The 24,161-nt window shown below is 34.5% G+C and overlaps 2 protein-coding genes across 2 annotated transcripts; one reads left to right on the plus strand and one right to left on the minus strand.

Moving 5' to 3' along the window:
• The first annotated feature begins 3,041 nt into the window (after window positions 1–3,041).
• Window positions 3,042–17,959, plus strand: LOC148954443 (integrator complex subunit 13-like). Its single transcript, XM_089086527.1, has 2 exons — window positions 3,042–3,477; window positions 16,130–17,959. The coding sequence occupies exon 2, from the start codon at window positions 16,513–16,515 to the stop codon at window positions 17,893–17,895; it is 1,383 nt and encodes a 460-aa protein (XP_088942653.1). The 5' UTR covers window positions 3,042–3,477; window positions 16,130–16,512; the 3' UTR covers window positions 17,896–17,959.
• A 1,191-nt stretch (window positions 17,960–19,150) lies between these two features.
• On the minus strand, window positions 19,151–23,781 carry LOC148954444 (uncharacterized). Its single transcript, XM_089087090.1, has 2 exons — window positions 23,508–23,781; window positions 19,151–19,648 (listed from the first exon to the last, which is right to left on the minus strand). Exons 1-2 carry the CDS (start codon window positions 23,732–23,734, stop codon window positions 19,165–19,167), a joined length of 711 nt encoding a protein of 236 aa, XP_088943216.1. The 5' UTR covers window positions 23,735–23,781; the 3' UTR covers window positions 19,151–19,164.
• Between the last annotated feature and the right edge of the window lie 380 nt (window positions 23,782–24,161).

The raw sequence follows: 24,161 nt of genomic DNA on the forward strand, positions 1-24,161 counted from the left end.
GCCAAACTAGAATGTTACCAAAATTTTGTGTTACTAAAGTGGAATCTGGCAAAATAGATTTTCTGCTTAAATGAAGTAGGCCTACAAAAAAACTGGTCTCAGCTTCATAACTTTGCTCATTTTATGAGGTTTCAAATATCTGCAAATACATTTTTTTTTTTAATTTAGAAAAAAAAACACCATTGATTTGGCCTAAAATTCAAATAAAATAACAGGAATTGCATTTTCAAAAATAAAAAAGAGAAAGAGAAATCTGGTAAGTCTGGTTTATGAAAATGAAGGTATAAAATTGTTCTGTCAAAATTCCAATAGGTTTAAACCTGTCAAGTGGCAAATTTCTAAGAGTTAGAAATCAGATGAAAACTACCATAGTAGCTTGACAATACCTTCATGGAGTATATTTTTGGCCCTACATTCATTACTGAAAGTTTTATTTTCCAAACCTAACCCCTTTCCAAGATTGCAAAAAGTAGCTTGTCTAGAATTTTACCAGCTTTTCTATATAGCTTAGGGTCAGATTTCAATCTATCCTTTTGAAGGGCAGATGACTGGAATGCATTGTAACAAGGAATCTGCTAAGTCTTGTTTATGTTGGGAAGGTTTTTAAAAGTTAGAAACACAGCTAGGATTATTAGTGAAGATTCTTTATGTTTAATAGAGATTAGGAGGGCTTGTACAAGAATTATTTTAGTGATAGATCAAATGAAAATAAGATAAATGTACAAAAAATGGGAAAAGCATTAAAATAAAAATTAAGGAAGTGTAAAGTGGAAGCCATGAATAAAATTGATGAAGATCTAGGAAATTCAACCAGACAGCACAATATTAAAATATTCTACTGGCAAGTTAATAAATTGACTCCCTCTTTATACCCTCACAAGAAGTTCTAATTTCTGTTAAATTTCTCCTTAAAACCCCCCCCCCCCCAACTCACAAACATAATTTTTTTTGTTTTTTCAAAGTTATTATGGGTGAAAGATAGGCTAAGATAAGCGAAGACTGGTGGGTTGGGGGAGATAAGGTGGACTGGGGGTGTAAGTGTGGGCGGGTGGGCCTGTGAGGGCAGTGAGGGAGAGTTGGATCATTAATGAGTGATGATGACTGGATTTTGTATAATTATTTATAATTTTATTAGCTACTAATGTTTTAAACTCAGTTTTTATTAGTTATTTTATAGATTATTTATTTTCATTTATTTGTTGTAGATTTAATGAAATATCTAATTTTAAAGGTTAGTAGTTATGTGGACTTTTGCATGACTGCAAACCAAAACCCTCACCAGAAGACCAAAAAGATAAACAATCCACCGTAACTGTATTTATGTCTTCATAAACAAGACCTAAAAAGTAGATATGTAAATCTGAATAATGAAAGGCAGATATAAAACTATACAAGAACAAAGAAAAACAATAAAGTTACCAAAAAACAGGGTTACACAGTACAGCTTGGAAGAATTTTAATTTAGTATATTGTTGTATAATAACACAGAAAATATGAATAAGCCTTCCTCTGCTCCAGATGTGTTGTTTTTTATTTGTTTTTATTTGTTAGGGTTAAAAATTAATATTTGAACATAACTTAGAATATCATTTCACCATCTCAATTTTCTATGACAACAGATTTTTAATCTCTAAGTTTAACTTGTTGAATAAAGATTCCTGAATGTATCTTTTGCCTTAAGTATGACCTATGAAATTTTTTTCAAGCTCTTACTTTCCTTTTTGCTGCTTTTAAGTCTCTAAAGATTCTTTATTAGCTCTACACTTCATGGCATTTATATTTAAAGCCCTAATGAAGCATGTACTTTGCCTTAAATGATGTCATGTAGCAATTCAAGATTTTATGGTCTTCCAGAATTATTTGCATAGTAACAGGCTTCAATTATCAACTTTGAATTACAACAGAAAACCAAAGATGATTCAGATTTCCTGTAGATAGAATTTATTGCTTCTACCAAAAGGATGTAAAGTCCCACAGTATTATTGAAACTGTGTAAGCAAAAAGGGGCTGAAATGATTATAATTAAAAAAAGAGGCTGGACATAGATAGATAGTCTATAGACATAGATAATCTTTCAACATATTTATCCCCAGTCATATCATAGAATTAAGGAAAAGACTCATCAGGATTGACTAAAGTAGTGTCATTTAGTTTATATTGGATTTTAAGGGCTATTCATCTCTCTGCATAGATCACTTGTTGTAAAATACTTGACTTGTAAAATAGAAAAAAAGATGTATAGAAATGTTTTCAATACCTTTGTTTAAAAATTATTTTTTAACAAATTTAATCACTCTTTATATTCATAAAGCTAGCAAAAAAAGGTTGACAATAATTCAAAACATAAGAAACAATAGTCTTCTTCTATGTACCATGGTATATGGACCACAATGATGGTATTTCTACTTCTCAAGAGTGGTCTATAGAATATCTATCATTGCAGGTATATGTATTCCAGGAACTAACATATTTTTGTATTCTTTAAGATGTTAATAATATGTTTACAATAGTCATAAACATAGTTGCTCCTTTGAATCTGCATAATTGTCTGTGATGTGGTTCTAGTCAAAACATAGGAAGTTATCATGATTGTAATATGTATTTTTGACCTAGTTAAGCATACCCGCGCTTCAGGAAGGAATGGTGGGGATCCTCAACCAAAATTAGTCCAAAGAAACCCCCTAGAAAAATGGCAAAAAGTAGATTAGTGTTGTGAAGGTAGAGAGGGGTTTTAAATAGAACTTGCTATAAATGAACTGATGCTGAATGATAAGCCTGGATAGCTATAGGACAACAGTACATGTTCCTCTTATATGGATTCCTACCTTGAATTTCACAATAACACTCACAGTCCAGACAAATTAAGAACTGAAATTTAACTGTTCAGATAGGGTTTTAGTATCCTGGGTTTCTTGCTGGTTAGGTAGATGGAATTATTCTGTATGTAAAGCATTTATCCTGTATTAACCAGCTCCAAATGCTAACTCTTCCTCTTCTCTACTTTAATAATTAAGATAGGGCTAATTTTATCAATACGTATTTTTATGCCTGATATACAGACGGAAAGTATACCGTAGTATACAGACGGAAACGTGGAGACATGATCCAGGCGCACAAACTCCTCTCAACCAATCGAGAAAATGAGATCGTGGAGATCAACACCTCCCACAAAACACGAGGACACCTTAGACGAATCCGCAAACATCACGCTACAACTGGAGCAAGATGCAATTTCTTCTCAAATCGGATTGAGAACCTCTGGAATAACCTCAAGGAGGACACTGTTGCTGCTGAATCAACAGATTCTTTCAAACGCCATCTGGATGCTGAGTGGAAAGATACACCATGGAAGTTTGACTGGGAAGCACCAGAATCTTCCACCAGAACTTAACCAACTACAACAGTCATCATAAGAAGTGATTCAACAGGATCGAAAGTCCTTATTTCACTCCAAGCTGTGATTTAAGGTAATTTAAGGTAATAGGGCTAATTTTATCAATACGTATTTTTATGCCTGATACTATTGACTGCCTGATATCTGATACTATTAAACTGAGAAAGATTAATCTCATACATCTGCATCTACTGTTTGCATTTGCAGAGGTATATTTATTTTAGAGGAGGTAGTTAAGAGGGACTATGATTGGGGCAAAGGCTACTTAGCAACTTCATGATTTTATCCAATATTTTGGACAAAACATGATTATAATACTTGGAAAGGATCTAGAAAAAAGACTAAGAGGCACCACATTTGATGGCAGTTAACCTACAAAATATACTCCTCATAGACTCTTCTCTCTCTCTCTAATATATATATATATATATATATATATATATATATATATATATATATATATATATATATATATATATGTATTTATATTTTTTATTCCAGAAATTGAATTTTAAAGATGTCTACAGCTAAAACAATTTTTCTACTTGATCACTCCACAAAGACAGCTTTAAATCGAAGATGGCGTGTGGACCTTGAAACAAGGAGCAGGGTATTATTCTTTTTTTATTATAACGCTTTTCTATTTTCATTTTTCAGAATTTAACCTACTTTTGTCTCCGTATTTCAGTAATTTTATGCTCTCCTGCTTTATCCCAGAAGAAAAATAGATTTTTTCCTTTTTCATATCCAGTTAGGATTTTGATAGATGTGTTTTTTTGTTTTTTGTTGGCAGCTCAGACTAATAAGTCTTGGGAGATATTGATTTATTTCACTCAAAATTGAGGAACATATAAAATACATAAATGAAATTGTAAAAATACTTCAACTAACAGACCAAAGCAATGATTTACAATATATTAATGAATAAAACAACTGAATAAAATATGTCGAATTTGAAACAAAATAATAATTAATACTTCAAGCATATTTTAAATTCTGGGAGACAGGGAAAAGATTAGGTGTAGAGAGAATATTTTTATATTTACAGTAAAAGTTATCTATCTAAATTGTAGCTAATTCCAAGGACTCTTTAGTTTTAAATCTCAGAAATAACTCAATGTCACTAAAACAAATAGGAAAACCAAGTAAAAATCTACAATATTTAAAGAGTTAATGTGAATTGAGGAAAAGTTGCAAATTTTGATTTCTCGAAAAAACAGGGAAGGATAGATTGCATTCAAGGCCAGGGTGGGAGGGGCTGGTTACCACATTAAAAAGGGAAACTAAGATATTATGATGAAAGATACCATGTAGTTATACTATTGATCCAAATGTCTTTCTAATTTTGTCTTGAATTTTTAAAATTAGTATCAACTGTGAATCTTGAGCTGAAGCACAACAAGGTAACCCCAGACAAAGAACAGTATCAGAAACCAGAAATAAAATGCTCCTTTTGTAAATTACTTCAACTATGTCATCAATATTGACGAGAAAATGTGATCTTATACTCTTTATTTACTTATGTATTAATTTGTGTTGAGTTTCTATTTACTTACTTCTCCTTCTTTGTATGTTTAAAAAGAATGTTTCTCTTCTCTTGAGTACTTATAAACTCTGTTGATATTTTTCTAGGAAACCTGGATGGAGTATATAATGCTCTAATACCAATATTTTTTTTTAACATTATTCCGTTTTAGGGTACTGAGTTTTTATTTTGACAATTTTCTCTTTCCTTTTTTGGGATCTCCATATAGGGATATAAGCAAATTTTTGTATACAAAAAATGGTTGCAAACCTCATGTGTCAAAAATAAAGTGTAAAATAATTGGTGTCACCACATGCATCAAGGGCTCAATATTTTTCTAGTCTTTTCCCCAATTTAATCACTAATTTTAGCACATCTGTTAAATCTCACTTAAAGAAATCAACATATGGATTTGATGGGATAACATCCTCTTTTAATTACACCCTTTAGGGGAGAAAGGGGCAGAACTGCTTAGGGACAAGTCTGTACATTGAACCTCTTGTCTAAAGTTTTAAGCTAATCCATTCAAAAAGTTCTCATTAGATGCCCTTTATGTAACGCTTGTTTGCCGCAAGTTTTAGATTTCAGAGGCAATGCTATAGTGTTGCGTATAGTAAAGGCCCTACGGCTCCAATGTTTTATTATTGTTTTTTTTTCCCCAGAGGCACTTCATATGGAAGGGGTCGTCGTAGAAACTTCAAAGGGGGTTCATTCGATTGGAAATCGAGAGTTCTAGTGCTCTTTTTAATAGTCGACATTCATTAGTGGGCACCTAGCCCCCCCCCATTCTCATGATTCCCCCAAACACATCCAATCAAAATTTTGAGATAACCATTTTGTTCAGCATAGTTGATTTCCAGATAGAAAATATGTTTTTGAGGAGGACACTCCCCCACAACCCTCAGGGCAAGGGTTTCAAGTTATGCCCTGGGGAAATATAAGGTTTGTATAGAAGGTGTCGTCATAGAAACTTCAAAAAAGGCTCATTCGATTGGAAATTCAAAGGGCTAGTGCCATTTTCAATAGTTGAAGGGGATTGGAGGGCAACTAGCCCCCCCCCCCTCCCCCACGCCCAACCTTCCCCCAAACACATCCAATCAAAATTTTGAGATAGCCATTTTGTTCAGCGTAGTTGATTTCCAGATAGAAAATATGTTCTTGAGCAGGACACTCCCCCACAACCCTCAGGGCAAGGGTTTTAAGTTATGCCCTGGGGACGCGTAAGGTTTTTTATAGAAGGCGTTGTCGTAGAAACTTCCAAAAAGGCTCATTCAATTGGAAATTCAAAGGGCATGTGCCCTTTTTAATATTCAAATGTGTTGGGTGGGCAAATAGCCCCCCCCCCCAGGACCATCATTTATCCAAACACATCCCCGCAAAATTTTGAGACAGCCATTGTATTGAACGTTGTTTTGAGTTCTGGAAATTAGGTCTTTGAGGATGACAACTTTCCCACAGCCCTCAGGGCAAGGGTTGTAAGTTTGGGGGCATATAAGGTTTTGTATAGACAACGTTGTTGTAGAACCTTCAGAAAGGGCTCATTCGATTGGAAATTTAAATGGCTAGTTTCCTTTTTTAATAGTCGAAAGTGATTCTAAGGCAACTGACACCCCTTCCATGCCCACCATTTCCCCAAACACATCCAATAATAATTTTGATATAGCCATTTTGTTCAATGTAGTTGAAAGTTCTGGAGATAATATGTTTGAGCAGGACACTCCCCCCACAGTCTTCAGGGGCAAGGGTTATATATACTGTTCTATTAGAACAACAACTTAATTGATTTTACATGGGATTATGTATTATTAACAAATCTTGGCTTGAAATTTATAAATTTATTTTAAAATTTTGCTTGTAATACATCTTATTAGTAGATTTTTTAAATGGGATTCTTTGAAAAATCTTTGGGCCATAGGCTTGATTTTACTCCAAAATTCTTCTATGCAGTTAAATAATAGCAATATGGTATGCTGTATGCTTTAAAGTACTAAGATGCCATCTTACTATAGAAAAAAATTTCCATTATTGAAAAGTCTGCTGTCTGTTTGATAGTGTTACTGACTGTATGTTCATAGACATTGAGAAAAAAACTGTTGATTACCAAAAAAATCATTTAGAAACAAAACCATGTATAAACTGTATATACTGCTCCATTAGTACTACAACTTAATTGAGTTTCCATAGGATTATGCATCATTAACAAATTTTGGCTTGAAATTTATAGATTTATTTTAAAATTTTGCTTGTAATACATCTCATTAGTAGATTTTTTAAATGAAATTCTTTGAAAAATTTTTGGGCCATAGGCTTGATTTTACTCCAAAATTGTTCTATGCAATTAAATAATTACAATATATGTCTTGATGAGTGTGCGTAGCTGGGGTAATGTCAGGTGACTTGGTGTTGTGATAAGTTCTTAGTAGTAGTAATAGTCAAGGCTGTATTCATGGGAAGGATTGAAAGGTTTAAATTCCCCCAAGCGAAATGTTTGCCATACTCATAAAAATGCATAAAAATTCACTTTTGATGTTTTCTTTAATTTTCCATTCTACCCCTCCCCCCTAACAAAAAAATACCCCTCTCCACTGAACCAAAATCCTTGATACGGCACTGGTAGTAGTAACTTTCAATTTCTAATTAAGACCAGTCATTTTTTTTTATTATTAAGCCTAGTTAAACACTGTACATTTTGAATTAAGACCCGTTATTAGATTTCTTCTTTTTACGTGTGTTGTCTGTTATGACCAACATATGCATTCGGATTTTAAGTTTATACTATTTGACCGAAAAATTAAAAATGAAAAAATACTGAAAATGATAAAAAAAAATAATATCCAATGATGTTTCGATCCAATATAATTGCCAATCCTTCATTACGGTGTTGATATCTAGGGACAGACCCGGCTAAACAAATGGAGTCATTTCAGCTCCACTATTATAAATGAATGTAAGGACTGCAAAAAAGGGGGCTTCATAAAAGGGGACTTGGGGTCATTTTCATTGACAAAACATAGGTTAATACAGATGGTACGATTCCGGCAAAGCTTGTGTTATCCGTAACACAGGTTAGTCAGGCCCGCGTTTGACGAGTTGCTAGAGCTTAATATAAAATCTTCGTGTCCAATTTAGTTCAGAAAACTCTAAGATGAAAGCAGTTTCTCCTACCTGACCATAGCTCCAAAGAAAGTAAGGATTTTTTTCTTGGAGATTTAAGAACTAGGCTAAAAGACCCAGAGGTTCAAAATTGGGGTGCTGACAAAAGTTAGCCGTCATGATTAAAAGGGCAAAATATGTCATTTTTGTCACTTATAATACTATAATTACGATGAATCCCTATATCAACGTCTCCTCGATATAATATGGTTTAGAAGCTCTTGTTTATATTTACATAATTTATGATTTTAAAGCTGGGGAGTGAGGGTACCCTGGGACATTTATCAAGAAGATAAAGTCTTCAAAGGGGATTTGAAGAGGGCCATATTCTAAGGAGAAATATGCATTGAGAATTTAATTCGTCGTCTTTTATTTGACGACTTTGTGACAATTTATGGAATCTTCAAGTTGGATAGGGAACCGGCGTCCCCTTCCCCAGAAGTTCCCCAATTGGTCGGAAAGATTTCCAAGAAAATCCCCCTCCCTGGTAAAATCCCACACTCTTTAATTTTTAATTGATTAATTATTGATCTTTACAGCCACTCCCGCCCCTTCCTTTGAAAAAAATATTTTTATTGCTGAAAATAAAAGTGAGAAGTAAATTAAATAATAAGAAATTAATAAAATGAACCGAAAATATTGAAAATTTTTAGTTTATTTAGCAGTAACACAGGTCTTTAAAGTCCCTCTCCCCCCGACGTCTCCCCCCCCCGTCGGCAATATTCCCCGGGACAATCGCCACTGGTAAAATCCCCCAAATTTTTTTTAATAAAAACAGCATAGAAAAGAAATACTCAAGAGAATCAAGATTGATTACATTGCAATCCCCCCACCCCCCCCTTACGTTGAACGAATTTTGTTTATAACGGAAGGCCCCAGGTGAGTTAAAATGTTTTGGTATTAACACACACATATTAGGCATCTGCTTTTCTCCCTAACAAGGAAAGAAACAGAGAGTGTAAGACAGTGGCGGATCCAGACAGTGGCGAGACAGTGGCGAGGGGGCGCGCACCCCCTAACGTAGTCTAAAGTAATGTAATTTAACTAATTAACACAAGGTTGCGTTAATCAAACGTACTCCTCACGACAGTTTATCGTAGCCCCCTATTTTGCGCCCCCCCCTAAAACATCCTGGATTCTCCCCTGGTGTAAGGGCAAAATAACTTTTATGTTGTAATTCAATGAACCCGGTTCTAAAGGTTATGCGACCACCTCTTCCACATAAAGTGCCCCTGGAAAAATAAATAAATCATTAATTCATTGAAACCATATCGCTCTTTACTTTGGCAATGCTATTGCATTGCTTATGGCCTAAAAAGTTGAGTAGAAATTTCAGCTTCCATTTTTATGAGTATCCGAAAGTATCTGTGGGGAATATGTGGGGGGGATCATATACCACGTCTTGTAAATTTCTGCTGGGTGAAATTTACCGCGGGTGAAAAATCCGCAGCAAAAGAAAATGTTGTTGGGGGGGGGAGTACGGGCCCAGGGGGGGGGTTTTCCAAATGTGAATTATTCAGGGAGGGGACGACTAAAACCATTCGATAATATTCTAAATTTTACATCTGAGAGTAACGGGAATAAAGAATCAATGGAAATGTCAGAGATAGCACTTCAGGTTCCTTTAGACGATTTTGTTCGTGTCTTTTGAAAAAAGACGTTTTCAAAAGACAGATTATTTTCATTTGTATTACTTTCTTTGTGGCTGCTCAATTATGCATGTGAGGAGGGAGACTTCCCCCCCCCCACTGTCTATGCTAAGGTTTCAGTTTATATCTCAAGCCTTAAAAATGAACGCAATGCAATAAAAGTATAACTCAAAATAACATATATAGAATAATATATGTACATAACACGGAACAATTAATCAAAATTGCATATTATGAGTTGGGGCTCACCCAAATCATGGGCCAGGGGGCTCACCATTGCACAATCTATGAAATAAATCCTGCAATAAATAAAAATATAAAGTATTTTTGAGTATTTTTAAGTATTTTAACGTCTTCCACAACTCAAACGGTACAACATTCTACAGCCCAATGAGTCAGTCTAATCTCCTAATTCGGGAACGGAGAAGGTAAATGAAGTTCCGCCCCGTTTTGGATGAGTCTCCAACCTCACCCTTCCCCCTCTCCTACTGTCTACGCTAAAGTTTTCTTCTTTATGTCAACTAGTCTGCCTCCACCTCAAAGACTTTAATAAGGTAAAGTTTTGTAAGGGGAAGAAAATTAAAAGTTTCAAGAAATTTCGAAGGGACATTAAGACACATCAAAATACACTAATAAGAACTAGATAAAAAAATTTCTATCCAATTACTCCCAGAAATTCTCTCAAACTGAAAATGCTAAAATACTTAAAATTACAGCCATACTTGAAATAAGGTTAAAATACGTACTTTGCGATAAATGCTAAATTATTGTGGCATAAAAAATCCGAAAAATGGTCTAATCAAAACGATCCTGTTGTTTCCACATCAACAAATGAAATAACCTAACTACTGTCTTTTGAAGCTATTTTTTCGATCCATTCATTGTTGCGTGAAAAAATCACGTTTGATTTATCAGAGGCATGTAATTAAGTTGTTTATAGCAAAGGCCATAAGGCTTCAATGTTTTATTATTATTAATTTAAAAAAACCTTGCATAAAAATAAGTTTTCTAAGAAAAGTAAAGAGCCATATTGAACTCAGGACCAACAGAAATTAATTCCTATTATAGTTAAAACTCGAAAAGATCAGAAATTACTGTTAAAGAATAAACGAAACGCCAAACGAACAGAAATTAAAATTAAATATCTTACAAACATAAAGATAACCAGTGCAAACATAAATGAATGAATAAATCTTATATAGCTTCAATATTTTTTATTATTTTCCTCCCAGAGGTGCTTTATATCCAAGGGTTAAAAATACCAATTTGTTAAAAATAGTTGAAAGGTTAAATAACAAAACTCTGGTGTCGACCAAACCCCCCAGGGCCCGGGGGCAGGAAGGGATTCTCGTATAAACTTCAGAGAGGGCTCATTTGATTGGAAATTGGAAGTTCTAGTCCAGCTTCTAAGAGTCAAAAGTGATCAAAGGGCAACTAACCCTCCCCCCACACCCCTTTTTCACAAAATACATCAGATAAAAATTTTGAGGTAGCCATTTTGTTAAAAAAAAAGTTCAAAGGTCAGATAACGAAAACTCCGGGGTCGACACATGTTGTACAAACATAATATTTGTAATATTATTCGTTTTATAACTAATTAATCATTAGTTATAATAATTATATATACTAATTAATCATAAGTTATACCCTGGGGGCATATATAGCTGTTTTGGAAGGAATTCTCGTATAAACTTCAGAGAGGGCTCATTTGATTGGAAATTGGAATTTCTAGTTCAGTTTTGAAGGGCAACTAGCCCCTCCCTCATACCCTTTCACTCCCAAATACATCAGATAAAAATTTTGGGGTAGCCATTTTGTTAAAAAAAAAATCAAGGGTCAGATAACAAAAACTCCGGGGTAAACACATTTTGTAAAATAATGATATGTGTAATATTATCTTTTTAGTAATTAATTGATAATATGAAAAAAAAGTCGTTTAAAATCAATGAATAAATAAAAATGTAAAGCAATGACACATAACGACATGTTCAGAAAACATTTTAACAGTATTCCATGAAAAAAACTCCCACCAAGCTTTATTTCGTTTCAGACGAATGAATAAGCCCATCCGATTAAAATTTAAGGTGGCTATTTTGTTAAAAATAGTTCAACCACCAGATATTAAAACTCCAGGGTCAACACAACCCCCCAGGGCTCCGGGACAGGCGTTGTAAGTTATACTCTGGAACTATATATGGTTCTTATAGAAGGGATACTCGTATAAATTTCAGAGAGGGCTCATTTGATTGAAAATAGAAAATTCTAGTTAAATTCTAAAGAGTCAACAGAGACAGAAGCTTAATTAATCCCCCCATGCCCTATTATCACACACCCATCCTATAAAAAGTTTGAGATTTCAATTTTGTCATAAAAAGTTCAAACATCAGATAATAAAAACTCAAAGGATGAAACAAACCCATTTTTTCACTTTTATTTTGTTATTTTGATACCAGTTTTGATAATTTTATGGATTTTTTTTTAAGTTTTATCTTGAAATAAGAAATTTTAAAAGAATTGAAATTTTTTTGAAATAAAAAACGAAAAAAAATTAATGAAAAAAAAATTTACTAAAAATATTTTTTTCAATGAAAAGTAAAAGCAATTTTAAAATTAAGATCAGAATATAAAAATTCATTTTAAAATTCAAACTCAAAACGACCAGAAATTACTATTAAAGAATAAATGAAACCCAAAACGAACAGAAATTAAATAAACAATCATAGCAAAAACGTACAGGAAGTAATACTATCAATGAATAAATATATCTTTAAGCGAGTATTTCTTAGATTGAATATTAAAATAAAGATTAAAACGAAAAAAAAATTTCCATTGAAGCATAAATTACACTCAAAAATCACAGAAATTACGTACAACATCAATAAAAACAAACATGCAATAGATATTAATGTAAATGAATGGATAAATATTAAAACGAACGAAGCTGAAATTGAAAGTGTAAATAAACATTGAAACGAACAAAAATAAGTATAAACAAGTCTGGGTATTCCCTCCTTCTCTCAATGTAAAAGTTTAAATCCTACTGCATCAGTGGCGCTTTACTGAAAACTATATGTGTCTAACAGTCTTGGAAAGTATAAACAACATCAAATTGAATATTTGATATATAATGATATTAATTGTTGAAAGATCCATCAGTTCAAGAATTTATTTCACTGTAATTGTATTTTTATTTTCTATGCTGTAAGAACTGGAAAAGAAAATACTTCTTTCTTTTTACACGTAAAAAAAAGTTTAATTATTCACTTTTTTTTGGCGATTTTTTTTTTCAATGACTTCCGCCATCTTAAAACGAGCGAAACTTAAATTGAATATGCAAATCAAGCTGAACCAGGGTGAAGATCATCTGTATTGGAAAGACCCGGGGCACTCTGTTCAGCCTGGTCTGGGCAGTATGTCACTTCAGCTGGCTGAAAATCAGCTTCTGTGAGAACATCCGGATTTAAAGGCAATATTCGTGCCTTCTCGAAACCAGCTGTCATTTTTCGAGGATTCAGCTTCTCCAGAAAGGGATGCTTGCACAACTTTGCTATTTCATGTATTGAAATTCTCTCACCAGGAATTAACTGCGTCCAACTGTCAAATGACTCCCTGATGGCATGATTCAATGGTGCTTGCACTAAAACGTAAAGGGGGTAGATATGATAGGAACAATGGGGAGGAAAAGTTGGGTGACAAATGTCGTTATCTTTGAACAAGGAAATTACTTCTACTGAAATGTGGCTTTCATAATTGTCAAACAAGAGTAAAACAGGGTGTTTTTGCTGAGTTTGGCCTCTTTTAGAAAGTGTTCAATGGAACCACAGTTTATATAATTATCCAGTATGATCATTTCCTATCTCACCCATTATGAAAACCCGGACCGGGGTGCGAGTGCTCCAAAGAACGTAGAAACATAAGCGGCATCAGATGTTTTCACGGGTAGACAAGTCAGATTTCTCTTGGACGCGAAACTTGGCTTCAACGTTGGAACATTAATTTTGAAGAAACTAATTTTAAATTAATTTATTCCAATACATACATACAAATCAGTAGTTAGTAGTGTAATGTTATTATTAGATGTTTTTAGGAATTGAAAATAGGTTTCGAAGTCTCAAGTAGGTTTCAAAGGTATTTTGAGAAAGTTTCTGCCAAAATACGTGTTCCAGGGTAATTGGACCGCTGATGGCAGATCAAATGAGAGGAGCTGTTTGTACGCACCGATATATATATATATATTATATATATATATATATATATATATATATATATATATATATATATATATGTATATATATAAACTACCAACTACTACTACTACTAACAACTCATCGCAGCACCAAGCCGCCTGAGGCCAACACAGCTACGCACGCTCCTCCTCCACCCCAATCTATTCAAAGCCTCTACTTTGAAAAGAATGTAAATTTTCTCAGATTCACTCCATTTGATGGGTAGCGTTAAACTTAATTAATTTTATTTATTTTGAATCAGCATAAAAAATTCTTTTGATGTATTAATTATTACAAAGTTCCTTTTAGAGTTTTGGCTACTATTGGCCCGAGTCGCTCCTAACTAACAATTAATGAGTTTACGTTCATTCAAAGAGTTTGTAAATAAAACAGAGGGCCGATCACATTAATTTGAACCGACGGTCTTAGGAAGTCGGGGGAGGGCTCATTTGGATGCAAATTAAAAATTCTAGTGTCCTTTTTAATTTACTAAAAAGATTTTGCCTCCAGGAAGCTTTACTCTACCATTTTATAGCACCAATCTAGAATTTTGCCCTGAAAAGGACCATCGATTGGAAATTGTAGATAGCCAATCGATTTAAAAGTATCAACAAATTTTAGATTGAGCTCCCTAGTTGTAGAGGAAGCAATACTGCACATTGGCGTACCCGTTCCTATAAGGTCACATAGTCGATAAAATGTTAATATGGATATTTATCTTAATGCTGGATTTAATTGAGTTTATTCAGTTTGTTTTTCGTGACAGTGATGTATAATGGCATATCAATTAATATGAAGGAGGGGCGGTGGGCCATTGCGTTGATGGGGGGAAGATGCCTAAAAGAGTGCGTTTCAACGCCCTCCTTTTCTAACTCTCGATGAGCCTTCAGGTAAATATAGAAAAGGTAAGGGAAACTAAATAGTAGTTAGTTTCTCATCTCCTTTCTTTTAGACTAATCCTGAACAATAGTGGGCCGGGGTGATACCTTGCTTCTTATCGCAGAAAAATGTTTCTGATAATTATTTTAAAGCTTCATTTAACTAAACTGATTGTCTTTGTATTACATAAAATTGTATACAGTCATGTTTCAGTGCACGTCAACTATTTTGAAGGAGGGGCTATAGGCCATTTTTGTGTAGGGGGATTTTTTGGGGGCATCCTCTTCTTCTGATGCCGCATGGCTGCCACTTAAGGCAGATGCCTCAAAGAATGTATTTTAATGCCTAAATATCCTAAGTCTCATTGTACCTCAGATAAATACAAACGATTTTTGGGGAAGGGGATATGGTAGAAATTGATTTCTAATCCCTCTTGATTCACGAAAGTATTTTTGGTCTACTCTTTTATTATTGGTGCAAGGGGAGGGGTGGTAATAGTGCCACTTCAACTGCGAAAGTCTTTATCTATGTACCATAAAGTATTACATTTACCTGGGTACTGGGACAGGGATGGAAAAGGCAGCGCATCATGAGCCTCGCTAGGAAGTTTTTGTGATGGCAAGTACGACCAGGAGTTTGTTTTTCACCGATTTTAAATGGTAATATCTATCTTTTCCTATTTCTATACAACGTTTCAATGTATTTAAATTGATGTATACATTGTATTTAAACATCAGTTAAACCTATTGTAGATGTCGCGATCGCTTAGTCCCATAGAAGATAAAAAGTCACGCAGAATTTTCATCCATATGAACAGTTTACCCCGTCCACCTGAAATTCTGTAGTAAAAATGTTATTAAGCAATTATTCACAAACTGCTGTTCATTGAAAATTTTGACTAAATATTCAAATTTTTGGCCATAATCTAAATAACAATCCAACATTTTAATTCTTAAGGAGACAAACTATGTGAGTGGATTGCTACCAATCAATTTACAATTACTGATATATATAATATATAAGATTTTGTTAAAGCACTAAACATTTTTAGCATAACAAGCGAAGGGCTGAGAGGGTTGTAGCCCACGTCATATACGGAATAATTTCTGTTCGTTTTAAATTTTTATGTTACTCCTTACTTTGAGTTGAAAAAAACTTGTTTGTTTTCATTTAGCATAATCAGTGTTCCTGTATACTCAAAAGTACAAGAATAATTGAAAATAAAAGGTAACAACATTCATCTATTACGGAATTTGAATTTATTATTCGAGTTTGTTCTAAAATTAGGCTTATTCATTTTTAGGACAGGAATTCCAACAGAAAACGTTGCAAAACCAGTATGGACATCTATGTTAGAAGCATGCCTTGAATATTCAAGAATAGTTTGGGACATTTACCCAAATCATTGTTTTATTCGCTATATAATTTGTGATGATGATGCGTTGGAAATTGGGCTGTGGGACACAGCATCCCAAAATGTAAACCATTTTATGAATTTGCTTAGCAGTGTTCGTACTGCTAGTTCTGATTCCATGATTGGAAGATGTATTCCGGCTGCTTTAGATTCATTAAGTGAGCCAACAGAAAATGAAAAAATGGGTAAAATAAAGAACGATTGTCGGTTGATTTGTATTGGGAGTTTCAATGATGATAAACATGTGCGAAATTTGGACGTAATGTGTCGAGATGCTGCTGAATCAGCAAAACCGAGATATCATTACTTTAGGAAAAGGACTTCCAATAACAAGCTTAAGTATAGTCTTCTTAAATGTTTATCCTGATCACTTTCAAGTTTCGAAAATATCAGAAATGCTTTGTGTTGACTATTCTTTACGAACATATACTGATGTTTATTCTGTGAGGGCTGGGAATCTGTCAAATTTTATGACAGCCCTTGTTTTGAAACATTATAATTTAACTTCGACAACTGTGACAGGAATTCCTATGAAAGAGGAACAGAACGCAAGTTCAAGTGCTAACTATGATGTTGAAATTTTTCACCCGTCAGCTGCAATGGAAGAACTCATTCGTGGTGATGTTGGGGGTTTAGTTTATGCAGTAAAAGAAGGATGTGAATACCGCACTGCCACTTTGAAGTGGAACACACCCAGGGTGAGTATTAATGACTTGTGGCATTGCTCAAGCGCTTATAGAATTGCTGCTGTTGATGTTAATAGCCGGCCCTCTTCTTGTTTAACAAATTTCTTGCTTGGTGGACGTTCTGTTATGTTAGAAATGCCTAAACCCGGTGGATCAAAAATGTTATCGCACATGCTGTCATCCCATGGGGGAGAGATATTCATTCATACATTAGTCACAACACGTAGTGTCTTAGAAGATCCGCCCTCAATAAGTGAAGGAGCTGGCGGTAAAGTAAGCGATTACAGAATTGATGTATTTGCTGATATAATGAAATCTTGCCGGCTAGCACCGTTTTCTAGCATGGAGAAGGAACCTATTATTAAAGCTTATAATAAAATTGAGAGGTATACTACTTTTTGGCCTATAACGTCATCAAAGAGTTACTTGGCTGCTTGCCAAAACATTATGGGTATTTTCCCCAATGTCATTGTTAAAGAAAACCTCAGTGAAGAGGAAGTGAACCAATGTAAACAGGTAATATATAACTTTATTGGTATGGAGAACCGTGGGGACCCTCTACCAGTTAGTAACATTACGTCTGCAAGGTCTAAAAAAAGGGAAGAGCATTATAAGAACTTACTTACAGAGTTAGAACAATATTTAAGAGCTCACTGTCGTAGTAAACAACATCATCGTGTTTTAGATTGTTTGCTTGAGTGCCGGAGTCTTGCTAGTGAAAAAATTGACGAAAAGGAAGTCATTAGAGCCAATACTGATTCGCCGGCTTCTCCACCAGCGGCAAAGAAGGCCTTTACAGTGATGCAGGGTGATAAGCCAAAATCTCTCTATGATTATTGGTTAAAGAATGTAATTGAAGAGCAGTCCAATAGAAGAGTTGAGCTTGTTGGGAGGATTAAAGCTGGAGAAGGGATTGCTAAGCTTTATCAAAACTTGGAATCTGAAAGAAATTTAGTATCTCAGCTTTAATTCTGCTATATGTCTTTTAATTTGTGCTTTTTGCAGATGTATTTTCAATAAAAACAATCACACATTTAATTGCTTTTAGATATATATCTAGAGTAAGAACTTTTTGTTACCTTATTTAGCTCCATTTGCTGATTCAGATATTATAATCCAGGGCTTGTTACATATGCAAAAATAGAGGAGAGGAGGATAAGTTTAGTGACACCCTTCAATAAAGTCAAATATTCGGGAAATAAATAAAAACAATATTAAAACCATGTCACTGGGAGGGGGGAGGTGACCCAAAGACACCTCTGAGTACCTATCTTTGTATAAATATTCTAATTTTCGTCCACGTATTATTTTCTTTGCGTTAACTTTGTTTTTTTATCATATATAATAAATCTGCCAAATGTCCTAGTTGCGTACAGAAATAATCGGACGCGTAGGAGTTTTTTCCTTAGTGAAGGGGGGGGGGGTTACCCTATTTCAAGGGAGGACGGGCATTCGTCAGTTCTGGAAAACTATTGGAAATTAAGGGGGGGGGAACTTGAACATCTGTAGTTTTTGGGGTTAGGCTAATAAAATGCAATTTTTGACAAAAATTATCTATTTAAGCCCCCATCCTCATTGGCAAACTTTAAAACAAGAACGCCAAAGTCCAGGTATCGGCCCTTAAAACTTTACACTTTCCAACCTCTGAAACGCTCCCAGAAAACGCTCTGATCCCCCACGCCTCTGAAATATCCTTTCATCCACCTTAGCTGCTCAGAAAATGCTTGGACATCCCTCCCCTGCAGTTATGGCTGCACGTACCTGTAGTTTGGAAGGCTGTATAGATCAAGAAAAACAAATCCCTGACAAATAAACAAGGAAAATATTTTTTATGTGTGATTATTTCCTGATTTTCGGTGTGACCAAATAATATTTTCTCTTCTAGTTCTTTTAAGAAAATGATAGGAAGAGGAATAGCGGCCGCAGTATCGCCAGATTGTGTCATTTAATCCACTGTTCTATAACATAGATCCCGCTCTAAATGCATAGCGTGATTTGTGTTAAGGACGAAACCTAACTGCCAAATCTTGTGGAGTCTTCCTTCTATTCCTTTTTTCTATATCTATGGCTCGACATTTTTTCCTTGCGACATGTTCAGCCAGTTTGGTGTTAGACCTGTTTACAGAGGGAACTAGGAGACCCGGCTGTAGATATCAAATAGATGCAATTCTCATGTGCCCTTATGTATACTAAACTAAAGTAATTCATACAATATACAAGAAATATATTTTTTCTTACTTAATCAGAAATATCATCGGATTTTTCCACTAATAATTTCATTTTTTCTCTTTTCTTCCGTCTTTTCCCAACTCTATTCCTTTTATTTTTCTTCTTCTCAGTAAATGTGCCCTCATCGTCTTTTACCTCAACTACTGTTCCACTTTTCGATTTTTGAGATTTGTCCCTATATTCTCCTTGAATAACTTCTCCTTGCTTTTGTCTTCCGTTTCCATAAACCCCTTTTTTGGCGATTATCCAATCGTAATCTACCACAGAAGTCTTGATATTTTCCTCTTCACTGTCTCTTTTATATCCCAATTTATCTTCCAGAATTTTCACACGTTTGTACGGATCTGTCATAATTTTTGCTTGCTTTCTAACATCTCCCTTAAAGTCGTTGGTTATTTTAACTTTTGAGTTGGATAATAGTACTATTCCACCTTCTTCTTCTTCTTCTGCTAAAAGCTGAGGGTCATTTTTTGTCGCTTTAATTTTGATTTTCCTGCAAAAGAAAATGGGATTTATATCAAATCGTCGTCTGAAAGCGGTTTTCCCGAAAATAGCCATTTTTGTCGAAAGTGAGTTACAAACGCTATCTTGTGTAAAAAATTCTCTTTCGAATAGCGTAATTGATATTGCTGTAAGACATCTCTAACAACCGGTATTTTGCAGTTCTCCTTTACCAAATCTCATATTCTTTAAAGCAGTTGTGCCGAATCACATACAGTATGGTCCGTTTTGCAGAAAGTTGCTCATTTGATGAACGAAAGTTGGTTACATGGTCAGAAAATCAACGCTCTAGCTATAGCTGAATCTGAGATACAGCTGTCAAAATTTTCAAACTCGTTTTTCTCGGGTTTTTGAAAAAACAGATTCGGCAAAACCGCTTTCAGGCGATGAAATATCGATTAAGTCATTTCGATATCCGCAAAGGGAAGGGATAATTTCCCAAGACTAGTACAAAAAAAATCCCATGGTCAGGACCTGTGTGAACCCAGGGTTTGCCAATTCATGAAAATGTGGGGCGAGGGGAAATATCTTTTTCAAAATCTATGGGCAACTTTTTTCAATTTTCTCCAACTAAAATACGAAAAAAAAAATCTTATATTGAAGATGCCTAAAAAGAGTATTTTTAAAAACTAATGGTGGGTAAAAAATCTGATGCGGGGGGCAAATACCCCTCTCTCCAATTTGCGCCACTTCGTGCACTGTTATTTCCACTGAAAATGTGGTATATTCTACGTCCAAACGAATGACATTTCGCGGATATTTCTTTCAAATCTTGTGCTTTGATGAATATATAGGCCTACTAGAAATACTGAAGAAGTAGGAATGTAAGATATTACGGAAATTGTAAGAAAGTGAAAAATACTTTTAGTGGCTTTCTACTGTCCATAAATATGAATTAAAAATTTGTGAATACTAACAGTTCAGAGACACATTCTTCAAAATGTTCATTCATAGACACATCTTCAGAAAAGGGAAGATATGGCCCCCTCTCCCCCATTGATTCATTTTCTATTTCGTATGGGGGGCTTGGAAAAAGGAAATACGCTTTTGAATATATTTTGACCCACCCCCTCGAAAAAAGCCTATGACAGCCCCTTCCCCCTACTGATCGAACTGTTGTGTACGTATATCGTTAGAACGTAGTTTCTCAACCTTTTAATCCCAGAATAAATAAAAATGAAGTTCCTTCACTTTACAACCCCCTTATAAAACATGTTAATCTGGGGCTACTTATCTGTACATCCAATCGTTAATGACTGATATATTTATTTATTTCCCTCAAAATTGAGGAGTATATAAAATACATAAATGAAATTGCAAAAAAAAAACAAATCAGTAATTTACAATAGGTTTAATAACACAACTGAATAAAATACTTAAAAAAAAACATTTAAATTCCGCAAAAAAGAGAAAAGGTTACGCATTGAGAAGCTAATCACATAGCTAATCACAACGGCACTTTAATTTTATGTCTCGAGACTAATTCAGTGTTACTAAAACAAATTGGAAAACCAAGTAAAAATCTACAATGCTTAAAATATCAAATGCGAATTAAAGAAAAATCGCAAACTTGGAAATCTTGAAAAAGAAGGGAAGGGTATATAATATTCGGTGGGGAGGGGGAGGTACTGCGTTAAAATGAGAATTTAGAATATCGCGATGATAGATGTCACGTAGAAGTATTTCTGAACCAAATGCCTTTCTAATTTTTTCATGAATATTTAAGCTGAATTTAATCGAGCTGAAGCACAATAAGGTAACCCCAGACAAAAAAAAAACGGTATCAGAAATTAATTGCTCCTGTCGCAAATTAGTTCAGCTCCGTTATCGCCATTAATGGGGAAATATTGACATTTTTAATACTGATAGAAAGGCCTCTAACTTTAAGCTTACCGGAAAGGGTATTAAAATTTTGAATTAGACTAGCTGTTGAACGGCTCAACAAAACAGTATCATCACCATATGCAATAAAAGACACATTCCGCCCCATAAAGATAAAGGGTGTAGAAATTGAACGAAGGCACTGCGCCAAACATATATCAAAAACATAAGGGGATAAAATGCCACCTTATCTAACTCCACGACCAACAGAAATTGGATTACAGAAAGAATCAGCTTTAGATGCAGGAATTTTTATTTTAATCCCCAAATACCAGGTTCAAAGAACTCTAACCACAGAAAGGGGAATCCCACCACCAATCAGAGCTGAAAGAGTGGAAGCATGTGAAATATTGCAAAAGGCTTATTTCAGATTAATTAAAAGTGCATAAAGATTGGAGCCAGAAGACCTTTGACTCATCAATTACTGCATCAAATGCTGTGTGCGCATGGTATGTGACCTGTCCAAAATAGGGTAAGAATGCCCTATTTTGAAACCTACTTGATTATGACCAACATCCAAATATTCAAAAAGATCCTTTATGCACAATTAAAAAAGCTAACCAGCTATAGAACCCTTCGTTATTGGTCCAAAAGAATTCCAAAATCAGACATCTCATTTATTCGATTTTGGGACATGAATTACGACCCCAGCCTTAAGAGGCGAAGGAACATTACTAGATTTGAGGATAAGACTAAGGAAGGTGATAAGACTTAGAAAAACTTCTTCGTTTTTCTAAGTTTTTCTTTTGTGGTTTGTGAATAATTAAACTGTCTGCGACTCTGGATTGATAAACGATGCTTTAAAGTGTAGACATTAAACACCCAAACATATGTCCAGAGATCCTAAAGCAGGACACTGATCCAAAAAGTAGGTTGCCACTTTGGTGGTATCAAAGATTTAGTGGTAACGAACTGTAAGGAGTGACTTGTGCTTATAGCAATCGCAAACGGAGTTTTGATAGCAACACATACATCAAAAGAATTCGCTTCTTATGATTATTCCAACTGTAAAAATTCATCAAGTTTAAAGTTCACCACTTAAAGTTACGAGCCTATGAATATTTGCCTAATTTTTGAAAAAAGAGGGAAATCCCCCCAAAAAGGCGCGTGATAATGATGAAAATTACACCATCAAATCCAGCATAAAAACCCGGTTGCTGAAGTTTTGAACCCGTATCTATAATAACGTGAATTTTTGCATTTTTTACTAAGTAGAATGATCACGGATGCGTTTTTATTTATTTGTTTGTTTTTTCCGCAAGGATGATCCTATAGAACATTGGTCCTATAATATCGAAAGAAGGGGCATTTCAAAGAAACCGAAAGTTCCAGTGCCATTTTTATGTAATGAAAGAGATTGTATCAGAGCAAAGTATTCTGGTCTGAAAAAAAAACGATCGTGATAGGTCACAAGTTTGGGAAAATTCCTTTACAACCTTAACGGTCTTTTTATTTGTGTTTTGTTTTCACTCATTTTTTTTGCTTTTTGTAAGGTTACTTCCAACGGCTAGTTTCTTTCTTTTTTAGTATATACTGTATATATTTTTAGCACAGAAAAAAAAACAACCGCCGAAATCGGTACATATGCGTTTCACTTTACTTTAGCCCTCCTCCTAATGGTAAAATATATAGCTAAAATTATATATTCTCCATTAATTTTCCTGTTGCTTGATTTCGTCGACGTTGCTGGTTTACCATTAAATACATTTATTGACAAGAGTCACGCATATAAAATTCATGGAGAATATATTTGGGCTAAATATTTGACCATTAAGCAGGACAGAGTAAAGCAAAGCAAAACGCTTTTAGGAATGATATAAGTAACTATTTTAGATTTTTTTAAAGTTGGCTTTCAGAATTTTATAGTGCTTGCAACTGAGGAGGCAAGACAGAACACTAATACCCAATAATCATTTTCAACAGGATGTATTGAATGCGGAGTAAATGAGCATCCGTCAAAGTAGACTTACTTCTCGCATAGTTGAAACAAAGCTTTTGCTACGTAGTCTTTTGCTATCTCCGGCATTTCATTCTTTGAATCTGTTAAAAACGTTCTCTTAGATGGCGTTACATATCTATCAGCTAAGTCTCTTGCTGGTCCTGAAATGCTTCTGGGCATTAATGTTGGATTAAAACATCCTTTCAACTTTTTTTCTGTCTCTTCTTCACTTGATGAACTTCCACTTTTACTCCTCATTATTATTTTGTTGATTAAGTCAATAAAACGCAACTTGAAACAATCAATTTTTACAGAAAATAGATGGCACTGTCGTTTTTTCAAAGCTAATTTAATATGTATCTACCACAATAATCTAAAGTTGACGATAGAGGATTATGATTGTCTTAATCTCAGTTTAACGCAACCGTCTTTCTTCCTCTCGTCAGTAGTATTATTATTTAATGCTTAAAAAAAGCAATAAAGAACGACAAGTTAAAGAATTGTCTGAGAGATGAGACTAATCTCGAGAAGGTCTTTAGAAGAAGGTCTTTATTTATGGCCTCTTCAGTAAATATACACTCAGAGCTGGATCTATGTTATTTCTCAGGGAGAGTAAATGTAGACCCCCCCCCCATACTTCACCATCAATACTGTAAACATTGAAATGTCGTTCAGTGGATGTGGA

The sequence above is a fragment of the Artemia sp. Qi Xiang Cuo genome, chromosome 3 (assembly GCF_049724085.1).
Source record: "Artemia sp. Qi Xiang Cuo chromosome 3, ASM4972408v1, whole genome shotgun sequence".
Lineage (NCBI taxonomy): Eukaryota > Metazoa > Arthropoda > Branchiopoda > Anostraca > Artemiidae > Artemia > Artemia sp. Qi Xiang Cuo.

Bases quoted from the DNA above. Each gene is read 5' to 3' on its own strand.
- LOC148954443 (XM_089086527.1), top strand. From the start codon at position 16,513: ATGCTGCTGAATCAGCAAAACCGAGATATCATTACTTTAGGAAAAGGA.
- LOC148954444 (XM_089087090.1), bottom strand. From the start codon at position 23,734: ATGAGGAGTAAAAGTGGAAGTTCATCAAGTGAAGAAGAGACAGAAAAA. The intron at 19,649-23,507 runs GTAAGTCTACTT...TTTCTTTTGCAG, and splicing joins TTGTTTCAACTATGCGAGAA to GAAAATCAAAATTAAAGCGA.